Source organism: Sebastes umbrosus, chromosome 1 (assembly GCF_015220745.1).
Source record: "Sebastes umbrosus isolate fSebUmb1 chromosome 1, fSebUmb1.pri, whole genome shotgun sequence".
Taxonomy (NCBI): Eukaryota; Metazoa; Chordata; class Actinopteri; order Perciformes; family Sebastidae; genus Sebastes; species Sebastes umbrosus.
The window spans coordinates 12,918,904-12,939,381 of record NC_051269.1 but is presented as its reverse complement, the minus strand read 5'-3'; the positions used below and the strand labels follow the sequence as shown (position 1 = coordinate 12,939,381).

General features: G+C 39.3%; 1 protein-coding gene across 1 annotated transcript in view; it reads left to right on the top strand.

Annotated features, from left to right (window-relative positions):
• The window catches only part of iars1 (isoleucyl-tRNA synthetase 1), a 72,296-nt gene extending 52,439 nt beyond the window's left edge, over window positions 1–19,857 (top strand). Inside the window, exons 25-34 of the mRNA XM_037770628.1 lie at window positions 810–893; window positions 5,078–5,252; window positions 8,703–8,815; window positions 11,491–11,586; window positions 14,086–14,262; window positions 14,886–15,006; window positions 15,219–15,344; window positions 16,031–16,177; window positions 17,800–17,952; window positions 18,768–19,857. Of these exons, the coding sequence (XP_037626556.1) occupies window positions 810–893; window positions 5,078–5,252; window positions 8,703–8,815; window positions 11,491–11,586; window positions 14,086–14,262; window positions 14,886–15,006; window positions 15,219–15,344; window positions 16,031–16,177; window positions 17,800–17,952; window positions 18,768–18,850 (1,275 nt within the window). The 3' untranslated portion in view covers window positions 18,851–19,857. The remainder of the gene's footprint in view (window positions 1–809; window positions 894–5,077; window positions 5,253–8,702; window positions 8,816–11,490; window positions 11,587–14,085; window positions 14,263–14,885; window positions 15,007–15,218; window positions 15,345–16,030; window positions 16,178–17,799; window positions 17,953–18,767) is intronic.
• The last annotated feature ends 621 nt before the right edge of the window (window positions 19,858–20,478 follow it).

Sequence of the window (20,478 nt, the reverse complement as noted above, 5' to 3'; positions counted from 1 at the left end):
TTGGATTATTGCAGATGAAGCAATGTCGGCCGAGCACAGAAACATCAGAGACATGTTTGTGTTTTTGTTTATTAGACCGTTTGTCCACTAAAAAGCACTACGTTTATTTCACAACTTTAAAATATCCAGTTAATTACTGGTTCCCAGTTCTTTAAGGGATCCCTATCAAAATGTTTTTGCTTATGCTATGTTTTATGTAAAAAAAGATGAATATCTGTGAATATCTTGCTTTGATATTTTTGTATCTTGCAACTATCGATATTAGGGCTGCATTATTTTGAGAAAATATCTAATTGCAATTATTTTTGACTGATACTGCAATTGCGATATGATTTGGGACACTATAAATAATGCTATTTTTTACATTGTTATTCTCATTTTAATTGAAAAACATATTAAAATGTGATTTTTGTGGGGATCTGTACCGAACAAAGAGGTTTCCTTAAGTCTGTAGAATATGATTTTGTAGGCCAGGACATCTCTGCAGCACAACAATATTTAATTTTTATGTATTCACTTTGACAAATATTTTGCCTCCTGAGATTTGAAAATTGCAGTTGGCCATATTGCGATTTTGATCAAATTTAGATTGATTGTGCAGCCCTAATCAATGTTAGTATCTGCTCCAAAAATCCAGCATCAGTCGGGCTCTTATATTATCTGTACTGCCAGGAGTTCCTACAGCTCTCTTGTGGATTTCCTATAACTTTAAGTCACACTAGGTATGGTTGTCGTGTTGATTACAGCCTTATTTCCGTGTCGCTGGTGCTGAAGCTATTGACCCACTGTAATGTCGGTGTGTATTTCAGTACCCATTAAAGGAGGTGGTAGTTATCCACCAGGACCCAGAGGCTCTGAAAGACATCCAGTCCCTGCAGAAATACATCCTGGAAGTAAGTAAACCAAGAACACCCTTTTTTTTTATAGTGTGTGATCATTTGTGCAGTCTTGAAGTCGCCGTGGTATGTTTTACCAGTTCTCTGCTTCAAGGCAGGAGGTGCGTTTTCTTCTCATCTTTCCTATAAGTGTTTTATTTGTGTCTGTTTACTGTGCTTTGATCAGTGCTGTTAAATGTCTAAGTTAAAGAGAAACCTCTCGTTGACACTCCAAAGCCAGTGTGTTGACTCCAAAGAGGGGATGTACAACAGAGGGGAGCGCATCTTCACACGCCGTTTGTATCTTCAGCTGTAATTTAAATGTCTGCGCTTGGTTCATTTTAAAAAGGGGGTGGAGCAGATGCCTCGGAAAATGATTTCACATTTGATCTACTCCAATTGCCTCACATGCAAACCCTTCATCAAATCTAGAATGCAGACACGAGCAGCGTGTTTTTTTCTTCTTCTCCAGCACACAGAAACATTATATTACTGTTAATGTGTTTGTGTACTTCATAGTCACAGTAATATGCATCATTATAGTTGACGTAGCTCTCGTTTCACATTTAGAGCCTGCAGCAGCTGGCTCTGTAAGTTCCATGTAAGGTAATGTTTTTTTTTTGCCATTCAGACATCCTGTGTTTCGCTACATGAAAACAAAATCACATAGTCGAGGCCTGGGTGTTTCCAATGTTAAATGTCATTTAAGTAACAGTAGTGTTGTCACGATACTGGAATTTCCTATCTTGAAAAATATTGATTTTTGATACCACGGGAAAAATGGACACAACATTGAGGGCATAAAATTTTTGATTTTTTTTAGAAGATAAATAGTGGTGTGTGTGTGTGTGTGTGTGTGTGTGTGTCAACTTGCTGTCGGAGAGAAGAGAGAGCAGAAAGCGCAGCTGGTACCCGTGTATCGATACTGCAGAAAATGAGTATTGAAACCGTAACAAATATTCAGTATCAATATGTATCCCTTCTTCGATATTTTTGACACTAATCATCAGTGTGATTTTGCACCAGAAAGTACAGATTAATTACAAAAGTGTGTCTGGTCCATTCAGGTGCTGTCCAAGAGACTGGCAAAATGACTACTCAGACAGTAGACGGTCTAACTGTCATTGTCCATTAGTGCAGGAAGCCCTTAAACTGACATTATCTCTTTGTCTTTGGGTTTGATTTTCCAACAACAAAGCTCAAGAAGTCAATGCTGTTCCACAGATAAACTTACTACTCTCTTAAAATGTTTCAACCTTTTCAATGCTTTACCTGGAAATGTTGCCTCTTTTGTTCCCACTATAGCCACGTGAAGTCTTGCGAGGTCCCAGGCTGAGAAATTGCAGATGCACGTTAGATGGAAAATTGATTACGGCTCTTGTTTCCCATATGCTGCTGACCAGGGAAATTGACAGAACATATAGAGGATTAAGGATTACGTGGGAAAAGGGCTTCTCTGGTGCAACCTTCTGTTGGATCCTGCAAGATTAATCTTAGTTCGAGCCACTTCTTATCTCTCACTCTGTTTCATTTCTGGTGAGGAAAACATTTAACCTTGCCGGCTGCGAGCTTCCCTCCAGTAAACAAGGTTTATTTGATCAGAATTGAGAGCAGTTTAAGGTCCTGCAGCCAAGGGAGGAACCTTCAAACTCTCTTACTATTGATGCACTTTCAGTTGAACTGAGCATTTGAAAGTTAGGTAGATGAAATCTGGATTCACCTTTTCGCTGTTGCTCCTTTATTATTATTATTGTATAATTGTTACTATTTAATTCATTTAAATTTCTTTTATCATTACTTAAATGTGCACCATTTGGGCACCTACTGTTGTTGTTAACTGGCTCACTGGCTGGTTGATTTCTTGGCTGGCTTTCTCTCTGAGTGAATTACATTTTTTGATTGGCCCTTTACAGCACACGTCTGGAGCAATTACAGGTTTTAATTGACTTGAGATCCTGCAGGATTGCCTTTTCTGATGTATAGAGTAGTGGATACTATTGGCATTAATGCTAGCACTGGCACGTTTGGCCAGTCCACCCAGAGGAAGAAACGCTGCACTGCATGGAAATAATCGTGTCATGCACCCACATGCTCCTCCTTGCTCTAATGTTAGGGCTGTCAGATTTAGGGATGCACCGATTAAACTTTTTCAGTCCCGATACCGATAGCGATACCTGAGTTTTGGGTATCGGCAGATACCGAGTACCGATCTGATACCAGTGTTTAATTAATAAACTGTATGCCTCACTGTGTGGAAGTCACTGGGATCATTCTTTTATGTGTAAGGCAACATCAGGCCTGACCTAAAACTTTATAAAACAAAATGTAACTAATAAAATGCATAGATATAAATTTACGGAATTCTTCTTTATTATTAAAATAATAAATCGTACACCAGCAACGTGGCAAAAAATCTTCAAAATTAACAAGAATTACAATTCAGGTTAAAACCTTTTTAATGCAGCAATAAATTGGTCAAAACTTAAACAGGAATTAAAATTCCAGTATATGATGTATATAGTATATAAACATAGAATTTAATTGAATAGATCAGCCCCATTGTCACCGTTATCCAATCGAGCTATTTGAGTCAGTATCGGCCCGATATCCAATCCGGTATCGGTATCGGTGCATCCCTAGTCAGATTGAGCGGGAATAGCTCATTCATACAAAGTATGTGGGCAGGCATCCTCCGGTTGTTGCTCATGGTTGAAAAACAATGTCAAACAAATAGATAGTAGCCCAAATAGATAATAAAAAGCAAAGTGGGGATGTTAGTCTATCATGCAACGCTAGTTAGAGTGGTGATATATTGTTGTCATAGAAACATAAAAAAGTTTTTAAAAGCGTTTTTTTCGATGAAACGCTGGGATGAAGCGCTTTTTTCATGAGGCAAAACATGAGAGATGATGAGAAAGTAGGAACAATGGGATTGCCTATTGACGGTCAATGTCCATTTCAGTTTTAGCTTTGGTCAACTTTTTCTTTGCTGACGAGCTCATTGATGACGTCACTGTCAGCTGAGCTCAAGATGTTCTGTGGAAATATCCAATGACTTTCGGTTTGATTTGACAGCAGCCTGAATATATTGTAATGCACCAACATCACACACACACACACACACACACACACACACAAACAAAGCCATAAATGCCCTCAAGATAAAAGACGTTCTTTTTGTGCACTTTTGCATTGATTCAATCCTATTTTCACAAAACAGAAGTTCCAGCTTCTATTTTCAACCCCACACTGCCCTGAAGTTTATTACTCAGCCCACTACAGCAGCTTATCTGTGCTCTCTGTCAGCGAGGCAAATATGCTAAAACTCAGTCTCACTTTTCAGGGTGATTGACTGAAAGAAGCGGTGCATGGCCGGCCAGGGCGGGTGTCAGAATGGCTAAACTTAGTATCTCTATTGCCTCACCAGATCACGGATCTCTATCTCCATTTAGATTGAAGAAAGGCAGAAGTATTGACTGAATAGGAGGAATGGCTGACTGACTGACCTACTGGTTGATTTCATGGCTGACTTACTCTTTAAGTGAATGACTCTAAAATAATCAATTATGGATTTGCTCTTTATGACCGGGATATTTAAAGCGTTTTCTATTAAGTTTAGTTTTAGTTCACTTTTAATGTGCATTTGCAAACAGTGTTATTGTAACTAACTCATGTATTTCAAGTCCTACATCTAGGGATGTACCAATCCGACTTTTCCAGTCCCGATAGCGATACCTGGGCTTTGGGAATCGGCCGATACCGAGTACCGATCCGATACCAGTGTTTAATTAATAAGCTGTATGCCTCACTGTGTGGAAGTGACTGAGATCATTTTGTTATGTGTAAGGAAACATCAGGCTTTACTTTAACATTGCTTTCCTAACTTTGTAAAACAAAATACTGTATAACAAATAAACACATAGATATAAATGTACTGAATCATTTATTTTTAGTATAATAAATCAGCACCAGCAAATTGGTAAAAAATTCTTAATGGTTTAGCAGCATATAATGAAAACACAGTTAGTTTTGCAGTGCACATTACAGTTTCATTTTAGTTTGTTTACATTTTTGTATTCTTTTTCATCTTTGTTTTTATCAACAGTAATAACCCTGGTAACTGGCACTCATCAGTGTACTTTATAAGCCAGCGACTTTACCTTTTCTAACACATAGGTTGTGTCCTTTTTCTCATCCTCCAGGAGCTTAATGTGCGACAGCTGACACTGTCAACAGACAAGGACAAGTACGGTATCCGTCTGAGAGCCGAGCCAGACCACATGGTGCTGGGCAAGAGACTGAAGGGGGCCTTCAAAGCCATCACTGCTTCTATCAAGGAGCTCACCAGCGAACAGCTAGAGGCCTTCCAGAAGACAGGTACTGCTGTGTGTGTGTGGCTGTCTGGTTGTGTGTGTGCCAAAAAGGGACTCATAACTTCAAAATCACACTCGGGGTGCAAAGAAAAATCACTGAGCAGTCTAATGTAGTTCACAAGTTTGCATTTATATGTGACAAAGTTTACATTTTTTCCTCAACAAATGACATCCCAGAATTATTTTGTGTATTTATTTTCATCAAGCACTTGTGTTCTCTATAGGAGTGAGCACACATACCAAAAACTTAATTAGTAGTCAATGATTTTGTTTACCAAATAATGAATTTGTGAAGAGCAGAAGGCTAGTGTTAGGATTTTACACACAGCTACACAATTGCTGCATATTTTGTTGAAATCATAATTATTTTGCCAAAATCTCAACTATGAATCCTTCCAATGAAGTCGGGCACAGACAGACGGCCAGTCTATCCTCAGAGTGCAAACCCCTAACCCCTCTGAAACTATAATCAGAGCTGGAGTACGGATCAAAGCAGTGCAAGGTATCTTGTCTCTCCAATTATAGAGAGACGAGGAGAGCCCCCAGAGTCTCTGGGGAAGGAAGCAGTGGAGGTCAGCCGGGCTGTGGGAACTTAACATTTCCAATCACTTGGATGTTTGAAGTCTAGCCAATTGGAAGGAGGATGAACGATGGCAGGAAAGAGATAGATGTGGTAGAGGATGGTGGAAAAATGATGGAGAGAGGAAATACACAGATGAAATTGTGTACAGCGGAACCAAGTAACATTTCGCTGACTTATGATCACAGGCAAGAAGAGATGTTTGAGTGTACAGAACCTACTTTTTAAGATTCTAAACTGTTTGATGCATCACCTATCTTTAATATAGCAGCAAACAACGATTTGCTCTGTAAAGATATAGAGGAGTAACCAGTGGGGCAACCCCTGGTTCTGTGAAGTGAAGCCAATGCTGAAGTGCCTTACACCTGCATTCTTTCTAATAGCCAGCAGGGGGCGACTCCTCTGGTTGCAAAAAGAAGTCTGATTGTATAGAAGTCTATGAGAAAATGAGCCTACTTCTCACTTGATTTATTACCTCAGTAAACATTGTAAACATGAGTTTATGGTCTCAATTGCCAATTTCAAGTCTTCCCCAATACAGCATGATGTTCATTTAGTAAATTATGGTCCCATTTAGAGTAAAAAAGACCATAAAGCAGGGTATGCTTTAGGGCGTGGCTACCTTGTGATTTGCAGGTCGCTACCACGACTAGAAGTTGTCCGTGTTTTCGTCGTAGAACTTTCAAACTTTCAAAGTGTGTTTTCAGTTCATGAAAGTTAATTGTAACTCAGCATTCGGTTGTGCTTAGCTCCACCCTCTTGTGTTACTTCTGGTTGCAAAAAAAACAAGATTGCGACAGCCAAAATGCCGGACTTGAGGTTTCCAACCTGCAGTTGACAAACCAATTGGTGACGTCATATTGACTACATCCACTTCTTATATACAGTCTATGGGAGTAATGTCTACCTCAGCATAGAATGAAGTCGCTCTCCCTCTATGTGTGTTCTAATCCGTGCCTCTCTGTGTGTTTACGTAGCCGAACTGGCCGCGTGTGCCTTTAAGTGCATGTGAGCGTGCCCCACTGGATAGCTCACGGCCACCGCTCTGCACTGCGCTTTTACAGCGGTTACAGCTGATAATGACCGACGGCGTTGTCGCGGAAGCGTGGGGCCCAACCTCCAGTTTTCCCCCAGGATAACCCCGTTAGCTCCGTCAGCACTGTTGCCCTGCCACCGGCTCAGCCGTCGCCATGTTGAGAGCTGTGGGGAGACAATAGAAATGCTTTGAATTCCGTATAGAGAACCTTTATAGAAATAGTTCAACACAGTATGAAGCTACAGCTAGCAGTTAGATTATCTCAGCACAAAGACTGGAAACGGGGAACGGCTAGCCTGGCTCTGTCCCAGGGTGACAAAATCAGAAAAGACGGGAGAAAGTTGCTGCTAAAAACAAAATAAACATCTGTCAGTTAGAGGAAGGTACACCACTGTATCTGAACAGTCTCTGAAATAATCTTTCCATGAAAAAGCTAACAGCTCACACTCAGCTGAGAGTCCACTTTTAACCTCTTCAGCAATTTCTAGCTGAGAATCCGTGACTCGAAAAACCTTTTTAGACTAGAAGCAATTTGTCTAGAAACTGATGGTGCGTTCATGGCCATTGGTTGCATTGCTTATTATTCCTTACCTGTACCTTTTGATCCCATCATTTTGACAGGGCAGAAGAAAAGAGATCAAGAGATAAGGTGGAAAAAGAGCAGAGAAGCAGGGAGGGACACAGGAAATCAAAGCATGGAAATCTAGGATTAGAGAGAAACGGAGTGACTGTTTCACCCAGCCTCTGGGTGAGGAGAAGTGAGGAGGAGAGGAGAACACGGTCACGGTTTTTAGTCAGAACACAGACGTGGGTAATTGCTGCCATTGGCAAAATGGAGATATAAACCTGACTAGAATGGGCTCGCTGTATTGTTTAAAAGCTCTGATCTCGTGTGAATGTGGCCAGGAAGACTGCAATGTAAGGAATCTGAAAATGCGAGCGAATACGGGTCCAGACCCCAGCTAATTCAAAACAAAGCCTCGGCCTGCATGCGAGTTAAGCGAGCGCTTTATTCAGTATGATTGGGTGTAATTGAAACCATTTCTAGAATCCTCCTCGAGAGACGAACACCAAAATAAAGACTCATTTCACACAATCAGTTGGCAATTTACTCCAATTTAATTAGGAGAATAGAGGGCCCTAAATTGTTTACCATCACATTTGCATTAGTAGTCTGTTGTCAGCATTGGTTCAATCATAATGTGCATCAATATAAATCATCAAATGCATCAATGCATTTTCACCCTCTCTTAAATGATCCATTTCCTGTTATTAGACTGGTGGTATTTTCGATTTTCACAGGAAAGCATCTGAAAATCAGGGTGTTATACTTGTGTAGTTGAATTATTATGTTATTATTATCAAGTTGAATTATTATGTAGGGATGCGAGTGATCTGCGAGTGATCTGATCTTTATTATATGTCACTCGACATCCAACTGACTTATTTTTCACGATTGTCTCTGTTGGCGCTCCACCACATCGTTTTGTCCTACATGATTGTTGCCGAGAATATCCCAACCCAAGAGGAAAATCTCAATATTTGTGGCAGAAAACTGTTTTAATGTGTGTATATTAAGTATGGTTTGACTCATTTTTTCATGCCCCCTGCTGAGTTTTGTGTGGGCTGTGTAATTTATGGTCCTTCAGATATTGTGGTCTGATGATGCTGAAACACAGTAGGGCTCCATGGTGTTAAATTCTGCATGATCAGCATATATGTTTTTCTATGAATTGATGGATGTTATCGTCTGCTGCCATATAACAATGTTTATTTTTAGGTTCAGTGCCATAAGCTGTGTTTCTGAACCTTTTCATATTGTTGTGTTTAATTTTAAGGATCCATCCAGGTGGACGGCCATGAGCTCCATGAGGAGGACCTGAGGCTCATGTACACCTTCGACCAGAGCTCCGGCTCAGCAGCACAGTATGAAGCACACTCTGATTCACAGGTATGCTCAACATTTAAACCCTCAGATATCTTTTACATGCAAATTGAACACCATTCAAGAAAAAAGGATCAAAATAAATTCTTCATCTTCTGTGAACAAATGTAGCTTCCTTGTTAAAGGAATAAAGTATAAAGATGTTTGTGAGACAATATGGGGCTCCTCCTGACAGCTCAACAATAGATGGGCCTCCACATTTAAATCACTGGATCTAATGTGAACTCTTTAGTAGTATTAGAAATAAATAAATAAAATGCCAACCTTTTAAGAGACTATAAAAACACACCCTTTTATAAAGCAATAGTTTGACATTTCGGCAAACCTACCACGAAGTTGCAAGCCAACCAGTGGAGACTTCTGGGAGTTACTGCACCCAGCCAAGAAATATCACGGTCTAGCAGTGCTACGCTACGCTAATCATCTCCTGGCTGTAGCTTCACATCAGGGTGGTAGAGTTCTGAACAGCATTATGCTTATTGCTGTTCCTTTAACCTGGTAGCAGTCTCGTCCTTTTATTGTGAATGAATATAGATATAGATTTTATCTTGTTTTTTTAAGTTGATTTAATGTTTTGAATGCACGTTAATCTCTTAACTATAAAATATTTTTCTTAAACTTGCTGCACCCATGATTATCTCTCGTATCTCCCATATTTTTTTTTAACTTGGGTAGAACATTCATGTACATTTATTACACAAAGGGTTATGAATGTTAAAGTCACTTTTTAACGTACATGAAAAGGTCTAGAAATACACACGCACACAGTACATACCCCTCTCTCCTTACTGCCACATTACTATTGTATAGGTTGAGCTGCAAAGTGTAATGTAACCTGATCTCAAAAAAACATAAATGCCTCTCCGCTGCTGCTGCTGCTGCACTAAGCTGCCATATACTGTAAATGCATTTATTCGTCTTTGCTGTGAGTGTGATGTATGAAATCATTTCACGGCTAAGTGGAAAGCGGCATGTATGCGTTTCCCACAGGCCCTCTCTAATCAGTGCTCCTCCAACCGTATACACACCACACGGCTGCACCTTAATACCAGTTTACTGAGCTGGCTTTTTAATTCTCTCTGTTACTCTCGCTCGCCTGCACCGGCTCTCCAGCTCCCATCTGTCTGTCTCTCTGTTCTTTCTCTCTCATGTTCCTTTTCTGTTTGCTTTTGTGTGCTTTTTCTCTGTCACCCTGTCATCTCTCTCCCTCCTTCTTCTTCCCATGGTAAAGTGTTCGGGGCTGGCAGCAGCTCAGCCTTACACAACACCATGACACTACAATATTGTCATTATTGCTGCGTGGTTGGTTGTTGTTTTTTTATTACTTTTACATTATAAATGTTTGAACAACCATGTAAGGTAGATTTATTTCATAAAGGTTGCTCCCTGCACATTTCAGCTGTGTAGTTTATAGCGTGGGGGTGAAGCTGAGTCTGAGTCTGGTCACTCAGCGGCTACAGTAAACTCTCACGTCTTCATATCTGTCTGAAATTCTGTCTCTCTCTGCTACTATTCTGTCAAATGCATATTGCAATAATCATGGGGTGTACGTGATTAGAGTACAACCTGTCTACATTAAAGTCTATTTGTTGTCACAGTAACAGGAAAATATTTAATTCATGCCTCAACATGCTTTTTTTGTGTTTAGTGTACCAGGCTGCTGTATATGCTCAGTTGATTGATTAAAAAAAAAAGGGGGAGATTTTAAAACAATTTCAAAATAAAAGTATGGACTAAAAAATATGTACAATATACCTCAGTATTCTATATTTGTCTTTGTCCACATATTACAACGTACTGTCCTGATGAAAAATTGATATTTGTGCTCAAATTAATACTGAATCATAGTCACTTTTATTGGCCAAGTGTTTGTGCACATCCAAGATATATGACTTACTCCCATGTTAATAAGAGTATTAAATACTTGATAAATCTCCCTTTAAGGTACATTTTGTACGATACAAAATTAAATGTAATAAATACTGAATGAATATACATAGACTGGATGATTATGTACAGCATGTACATGTGAATACTGTATGTCTATATACTATATGTCTATATACTGTATGTCTATATACTGTATGGTACATCATGTACATGTGAATACTGTATGTCTATATACTATATGTCTATATACTGTATGTCTATATACTGTATGTCTATATACTGTATGGTACAGCATGTACATGTGAATACTGTATGTCTATATACTATATGTCTATATACTGTATGTCTATATACTGTATGTCTATATACTGTATGGTACAGCATGTACATGTGAATACTGTATGTCTATATACTGTAAGTTACAGCATGTAGGATTTATATTGACTTACAGACAACATCTTTTTTAATTTAACAATCGCTAATGATTAACAATCAGGAATCTAAACATTAGGTAATTAAACATGTTATACAAAGATAAATATGACTTACAAATATGAGCTCATGAAAATGACGTCAAGTGAATTTTATTTACTTTTGTATCTCAAAATCTTTTTTTTTTCTCCTAAAAAAATGGTGCAAAAAATTGACATTTAAAAAAAAGGCTTGTACTGTACAGTATATGGGGCAAGACTTCCATATCAGTCTTTAGAAACATGAGTGATCACTTTTGTTTGATTTCAGTGTATTTTCAGTTCAATATGTAGTTTAAAACCCCTCCCGTTGTCCTTCAGGTCCTGGTGCTGCTGGATGTGTCCCCGGACCAGTCCATGGTGGATGAAGGCGTTGCCCGAGAGGTCATCAACCGCATTCAGAAACTACGCAAGAAGGTGGGACAATTATTTCAGGAGCACTACTAGTCCCTGGAAACTAGAGTGACACATAACACACTACCAGAGAATTTTACAATCCAGTGTCTAATGAATCGACTACGACGTATTAGAAACAGTTTGCCAATTCGTGCAATCAGGGCCGTGCCAGGGTGAGCAAAACATGATGCCACTGAGGCAATTTGAGTTGTAATGGAAGACAAAATACCTTTCTAGGCTGTTGCATAGTGAGTAATGTATGACAGAGAAGCAGGGGAAAGGAAATTGACTGAGTACAAGAAGCATTTAGGAACATGGCACATTTGGACTAAAAAAAAAATACACAAAGTTCTGTGTAAGGATGACGACAACCTGCACATGGAAGAGTTGTGTGACACTGCATGCTCTCTAGAATTAGAACAAAATACAGGATTTCTGGTTCAAGCTACCTGACCTTTTTCAAAAGGTTCCTTGGTCATGCATCTGTTGTTGTCAGTGATCTTTAGCCTTAAGCATCTTAATCCTGACCGTATCCTTACCACACACCCTTTCCTCCTCATATATTTTGATCAATATAGTAGAGTTAAATTCAGGGTCAAAATGATCGGATGTGGTTATTACAGTCCTGTGACAGCCACAAATACCAGATCTTTTTCCTCTTTTTTGTCAGAGCATTCGATTTATTGATTTCTGTCGGGACGTAATGAGAACTTCAAAAAATATAACAAAAATGTTTCTAAAATCTTAACCCACCCTACCTTTTAAAACTCGATTAGTTGATCAGTAGAAAATTAATTAGCAACAATTTAAATGTATTGTTTAAGTGAATTCATTCAGCAAAAATACTAAATGGTCTTGGTTTACAGTTTTTCAAATGCAACATGCTCAGTCCCATTATTTTATACTGTATGCATTCATTTTTGGACTTGTCTGTTTAGCTACAATTTTTCAGTTTCGGGGCTCCATACTGGCCCATTGGTCAGACAAAAAAATTGATGACATCATGTTGTGCTCTAGGAAACCGTGATGGCCATTTTTCACTCTTTTCTGACATGTTGTTGACTAAACTGTTAATTGATTAATTGAAGTGAATGAAAGTTAACCGTTAGTTGCAGCCCTACAATGTAGACCAAGCATGAAAAATGTTGCTGTGTTATTTTGTTACATTTCCCTCCCTTTGATCACCCCGTGCTCCCCCCTTCCTCTTTATGTCCCATGCTAATTTTGTCAGGGCCGTTTTGAAATCTTTCCACTGCAGCGTCACAGTTAGAAGTTTCTCCATCATAAGGCAGGCTTAATGGAAGCTTAATTACAGTCTGGCCCCTTTCAGATTCTAATGTTGGGGCTTTGAAGTGGTCTGGGGAGTAAAGACGGATTAGCCAACAGCCCCTTGTTTTCACAAGCAACAAACTGTTTTTTCCGTCCCCCTATAGCAGTGGTGTGCACTGGCTCCCGGCCAGGCTAAATTCCTCCAGTTATTTCAAACTGAGATCTGTTAGGAATTTTCCACCCCGGGGATGGGAATTAATTTTTTAACAATTCTTTGACATGTTTGGTTGTAGTTTGTGGGTGTGCATGAGTCTCTTTATCAGTGTTTTGCGTGGGTATTTGTGTGTTAGCACATGCGAGGGTGAGAAACAGAGGTCACTGTTTCCTTTTTGTTACTGGACAGCTCACAAACTGGAGATCTCTGTAGCTCTATCTGACGTGACACACACACACACACACACACACACACACACTCACACTGTACTAGCCCCTGCAGGGTAGGGTCAGTACCTTGACTTGGCAGGAAAAGCCTATAAACCTTCCTCCATTGATTGACTGCTCCTCTGTATCTCGCTAACGTTATTCCTCTGCCCTTGAGCTACATACTGCAATTGGAGTGTGTGTGTGCGCGCTATACAGTCGATACACGTGTGTACGGCTGTGCACACGTGTGCATGGCTGCACGCTGCAGATTAGGATGAGATCAATGTGTTTGAATGTGTCAAGGTTAGAGGAAGCTGTCAGCACACAATGCCAAAATAGACGGGCTTTCATCCAATAAAAAATCTCCCCTTGTTCCCTTCTGCCATTATTTGTTCCTACACTGTCTGTTTTTTGCTATTTAATCCCCACCTACTCTTCTTTTGGCCGTCCTTCCATTGTGTTTATCGCACCCCAACCCCCCCCTGCTCACTTCCTTCTTTCAGGTAATTGTTTCCTCCAGATTTCATTTTCTTATAGAAGAGAAAAAAGCTTTGACGAGAATTACAAAATTGTGATTCCTTGCGTCCTTGGCAGTCATTTAAATCAGTTTATCTCTATTATACGGCGATGTTTGAAGAGTTATTCGAGCAGTGCATTGAGCTTATTACTCACTTATGGTTCCTGGTGTCTTTTAGCTCTGTTTTAATACTGGTGAATCTATTTTATTTTTTTCCTAAAACAAACATCCTCACTTCTGATAAATGCTGTGCTTGGTGTTCATTTACATATTAAAACCCACTACCTGTCTCTCAACTACCTGTCTCACAGGGTCATTTGGTGCCATCAGATGAAATAACTGTGTACTACCGCTGCCAGCCAGAGGGGGAGTACTTGGGCTCTGTGATCCAGGCTCATACTGACTTCATCCTGGCTACCACCAAGGCTCCAATGTTGCCCTTCCCTGTCCCCAAGATTGCCAGCGTCATCATAGAAGAAAAGACTCAGGTATGAAAGGACACCTCAGGGCAAGCGGGATTATTGTTCGCTGTACTATGATGCAAGGGCAGTTTAACAAGCAGCTTGTTGTGGACCACAACCTTTCAACATTTATGAAACATGCTCTAACAGACTGATGTGTGTTATCATGAGCATCAGTGATACTTTGGTGTGGAGTTGGTTGTTCACATTTTCCTCTTGGTGATTACCATACTACCACTCTCTGAATGTATTTGTGGTACAAGTCACAATTTGATTTTTATGCCTCTGCATTATGTTTTCAAGTCGTCCGTCCATACGTACGTATGTCCGACCTATTCTCGTGGGTGCGATTTCTCGGGAACGCCTGGAGGGAATTTCTTTAAATTTGGCACAAACGTCCATCTGGACTCAAGGATGAACTGATTAGATTTTGGTGGTCAAAGGTCAAGGTCACCGTGACCTTGACTCAAGAATTCATATGTTAATTATGACAATGACAGGATAAAATGTTGAAGTGAGTACATTTTGGACAGATGGATGTAAATGCAACTTGACTGGTTGGAGGAGGCGTACAACCACGAGGCAGTAATTCTAGTTTAAAGAACATAAAAAGTCTGTCTTTGTCATGCTCTTTTTTTCCTTTGTTGCAGCTGAAGGGCTCAGACTTGGAGTTAACCATAGTAAAGGGATCTTCAGCCCCTCGGGCTCCTCTAAATGGACCAGCTTGCACCTATGTGAACGTCAGGGTGAAAGTCAACAACAAAGAACAAGGTAGCACATATTAAATCTGTTTATCCAGCGAGAAAAGATCAAACAAGAATATGTTGTCAATATGTAATATGTAAAAACTATTGAACTGTTAATTAAACATGTGCTGATTATCGAGATAATTGGATATGTACCGCACACTATTTGAACTTGTCTTACCTGTAATTGACTGTTTGGTTACGTTAGTAATCCTGTCTGACTGGTTTCTTGCTCAGAGGGGGTGGTGCTGTTGGAGAACCCCAAAGGGGATAACAGACTAGACTTGGACAAGTTGAAGAAAGTGTGCAGCAGCATCTTTGGAGCCAATAACACCCAGCTCAGATTCTTCAACGGCGGGACTGGTGAGAACTGGTTTTTAGCTCCTCAGGAAGACATAAACGCAGCGAATCACTATTTTACGGTAGAAACATCTGCCGTCTCATTTTACTCGAGTAACTGTAGGTCATCGTACTGTAATGTCATCGCCCCAAAACTGACTAAATATAGTAAAAGGTTCTCAGTGATGGTTCTCAAAAATACAACTGAATACATAGAATAAAAATACGGTTAATTAAATGATCAAATAGTATGTTAAAATAATGTAAAGCTTTATACTTTTCCTTTATCAGTTGATAAAATCAATTAAAACATTTAGTATTTTTTACTTTTTATTTATCTAGCTAGCACATTTCTTGGCACTCAATCAGTTTTCTACAGTATTTCCCTTTACTATGTTTCCCACACAATATTTAGAATTTGAATAATCCAAATGCCTATATGATGATAATAATATGGAAGTGCACATGCATGTCCAGAGCACTGATTAGTCAAGGGTTTTTGTGTAACTGGACTGTGTAGCATCTTTGTATACATTATCGTAACAGTAGATAAAGCATTTGAGCCGACAAGCTAACCCTAGTTAGCTATCTAATGCTACTTTTTTTTAGTTATTAGTTGAGTTTATTGGGCATTACGAGAAGGAAAAGGTAATACAATTTAAACATTTTGCTGTTTTTCCCAACTGATTGTGTGCTTGTATTCGTTACAGAGTTGACGAGCAAAATTGACCTTGAGGCTTTGAGCGGTAAAACTTTGTCAGTGACTTCAGGCTCTTCCTCCCCTGGCCCCGCGCCCACCACCGACACCCTCCTGTGTCCCTACGTGAACCTGCTGCTCTGCAATGCACAACCAGCTGGTGAGAAATACACACACACACAAACACACACACACACACACACATACAGTGTACTGTACATATAGTAACGCACAACTGATGAGGCAGTCCGTCTCACTGTTAAAGTAAAAGGCTGCCATTACTCATTTTTAATTATAGTCAACAAATCCCCTGGAGAGACCAAAACTATCAATTTATCCTGCTGACAGGTTTTGTCTGTGTAGTCAAAGCTTAATTTAAATTAATGCATGTAGCGTTATAGCTTCAATAGATAGCATCCTTTATTTTTGACACACAAATTAGTCTGACCCTGACAATGTATATTTCTCAATCGTTCTAACTGCAAAAAAAAAGCAGTACCATTCTACAAAAATCACATTAAAGTCCTGCATTCATGTTTAAGATGGAGCTAAGCTTAAAGAAATAGTCAGACATTTTGGAAAATAACAGTTTCTTTCACTGTTGTTTTTATGACTTGCATCATCTGGCTGCAAACCAAATTCCCCCTTGGGAACAATAAAGATTGAGACACATTGACAAACAAACAATCATTTATTGATGCGTTTATTTTGTTTTCTTGCTCTAGATCTGTGCCACTCTCGTGTCTGTATAGTGAATATGAAGCTACAGCAGTCGGTTAACTTAGCTTAGCACAAAAAACGGAAATGGGAGAAACGGCTAGCCTGGCTGTCTGAAAAGAAATAGTCCAACACGTAACCTCCCCATAAAACTGTAAGTTGTCGTTTTAACACTGTTTGCTAGGGCTGACCCGAATGCTTCGAAGCTTCAACCGTTACCATGGTAATCGACCTCCAAATCAGTATTCGAATGCTTCGGCTTTTTTTTAAATATAGCTTTGAATACCTTTGAATATTTCTCACTGAAGCTTCGAAGCCCAAAAAATGCTATTCTGGACAGCCCTATTTGTTAATTTTGTCACTTGCGGATTTTAAAAATGGGATAGAACAAGTTAATTACTGAGCTTTAGAGGAGCTGGTTGGCAAACTACTTGCATTTTACTTGTTACGTTTGAACAGAGCCAAACTATCTCTTTCCTCTGTTTTCAGTCTTTATACTTGTAGTTTCATATTTACCGTACAGACAAAAAAGCAAATGTGTTTTTCCCAAAATGTCAAACTTCCCTTTAACTATTTTATATACTGTCGGGTAGTTTAAACTATAATAATGCGTCATATTTTATAGCTTGATCATATGTTTTGTATATAAAATCCGAAAATCTGTACAATAATTAGAAACCATTGCTGTAAAATAAATGCGCCTAGTTATTTTCCACCACTGGAATCAAATACACTCATTGTGTGTTGTACTGTGTTCATTGTACTGAAGGAAATGTACCATAATCCAGCTTTATCCTTTAAGTCATTCACACTCAAACCCCTTCACCTTGCCCCTCTGACCCTACAGCCGGGCTCTCTCTCTCTTTATCGTCCTTTTATCGTCTTTTTGATCTATCATTCCTTCTCTCTGTCTCTTCCCTTTTCCCATGGCGGAGGCTTAGGCTTGTTACCTTTCCAGGACGTTTGAGCGAGCTTCACTAACAAGCCAATCATTTCTCAATTTGTAAAGGAAGTAAAGTCTGTCTGGTTCGCTTCTCTTCAACACTCTTTCCCATCTCCTCACAGAGTGCCAGACAGGAGAGGTGGGCACCCTCCTGCTGGTGAACCCAGTGGGCCAGAATGGGCTCGACTACTCAGGCCTGCTGTCTGAGGCTGCCAAGGTTTTTGGCCTCCGCAGCAGACGGCTCAAACTGTACCTGGACGAGGACTTCAGCCAGGGTAAGAAGAAAAGATGGTCGATATCATATTGACTTAAGCATCCACATAGACGACTTCGAAACTGATTTAAGGCCAATAATTCTGGGCGGATATACAGCAAGGAGAAAATTACCTTCATCATCTAACATGTCACTGAGAAGAAAAGTAGTTTTCCGGAGCGAGTTTGTTATTCTGTTTTAATCCCTGACTACTGTCAGCTGGCACCAGCTTATGATACATTTAAATTGTTTTTTAACTTTAAAATCAGCTTAAGCAAATAAAGCCAGGAGAGGTAAAGTTGATAACACAGGTTTTACATGACTTGACTAAATGTTTTCAGCTGACAAATATAAGATTTGCAAGTGGCAGTAACTTTTAGCTGTGTATGCTGTCAGATACTATAAATATCACTTTAACTTTATTTAGCTAACATGCGTTTCAGTTCTGTGACCTGCAACATAGGCTACATTTAACATGAATGACATGCTAGAGGAAGATCAGATGTCCTCTTATCCATAAGTGAGCAGGTCAGTTAGTACTGTAAGTGGCTGTGATATGATGGCACAGTTTAGATGCAGTAAAGTTGTGCATTGTGGATGAAAACTTTTCAGCACATTCCTTAATGACTTCCCAAAGTTTTACCTTTGGATCCTCTTATTTATATTACCTCATTTGAATAAACTAAACTACAATGTGAGCAGCTTAAAGATCTTTGGAGTTTGTTTTTTTAAAACTGATCTTTTGTGATTCGCTAAATGTTTCTCCACATTTAATGTTATCCATAAATATAAACAAACATACTTTGTAACTGTTTGATGTCTCTGTGTTTTTTTCAGAGCTGCCAGATGATTCATCAGTGAAATCTCTAGACACCAAAACTCTGTTTGTGAGAGTTATGCCAACAACTGCCGAAGCATAAATCCAGAGAAGCCATCTTTAGGAAAAATTTGTCTCGGATGTCTCACAGGTTCCCTGAATGAAGTTTTTTACCAGTAAAATCCCACCATTAGCCCCTTTGATGCACACAGTGGATTATGTCATTTGTCAAGATGCTTATTTGGAAATCCTGATGCAAAGCAGGCTTGTCTGTCAACTTCACAACTGTTAATCCATGGAGTCACTATCTCCCATGTCTTGAAATATCTTCAGGCACAAAATCAGCGTGCCGTAAGAGGTCTTGAGTTTTTGATGTTTCGGTCCATTCCAAGATGTGTTGATAGCTCTAATTAATCATCGTATTTAGCCAAGGCTTGCAGAACGGTTCTCCCTGATGCTCCCCCTCATACTGTCTTTAATTTGTCCCAATTATAAGTGACAGTTTTCTAAGAAAGCACAGTGTGTTGCTAGGCTATATTTATTCTGGACAGAGAAGAGATTTACATAATTTCTACACTAGAAAATGGATGCACTTCAAGAACAGAGTGATTGCTCATACATAACAGCTGAAAAGATCTTCCGGGTAGATGTGTAAGTGTGGTCATGGAAACTGTAAAAGGTTACTTTACCTCATGTTTCAGCATCTCTTCCTGGAAATACAGAATCCAGGGAACCGTCTAACCTGTCTCTCTGTCAATATTACCAATAGCTGTTTTTTTTCTTTATTATGCTAATGATAAAAGTTATGCAAGCTACTTCTCTTCAAGGCTTATTATTCGAGGTGAGCTTAATCCAGAGTAATTATTGCTGTGACTCATAATCGGGGAACCAATTTGGCCTATTGTGCTTTCACGTCATTTTGAATTTAACAGATAAACCTGCTCTGTTCATTGCATTAGGAATCCTTTGACAATTGTAAAAGCATTTAAAAGGTGAGATGGATTTTCGGGCTGCTGTACTTTAATGACAAAAGGGTTCTCACATAAAAAGAGAAACAAATGGATAATGTACTATTTTATGTGACAAATGGAATAAAATCAAAGGAATCAACACGCTTTTTTCTTTCCTCTCGCTCAAACCTTTGTATGTGACAAGAAGGGACACGTCATGTCTGTGACTGACTTAGCTGCAGATATGTAAAAATGTGTTTGCTTTTGTTCATCTGGTTGCCTAAGACATTTTGACTGACTCATGGTACCTTTCTTTAACTGTAAAAGGTCAGGGAACAAACACAACAAAGGAGATTAAAAATGCCTTCAGCAGCAATAAATGAATTTAAAGGAACAGTGTGTAACATTTAGAGGGATCTATTGGCAGAAATGTAACATAATATAATTAATAAGTATGTTTTCTTTAATGTACCTGATTGTAAGAATTGTGTTCCACTTAACAGTAGAAGGATGTACTGTTTCTACTTTATCCTGGTTTCTGATCACATCTTAAATCAGCCTCAACAAAGCAGTCAATTTGTTACTCCATCACTGTCGCGATTTGACAAGAACCCAATGCGAAATATTGGGCTCTTCTGGCTAGAAATACAACCACATGATGGTACCATTCTCCCAAACTATATAGAGGCATTTTTGAGAAGCCTTTTCATGGTCGCTGTTGACTATCTTACTATATGTGTCATAAAAGTGCACGCTGCTCTTTCTAGTTTCAGGTGATGAA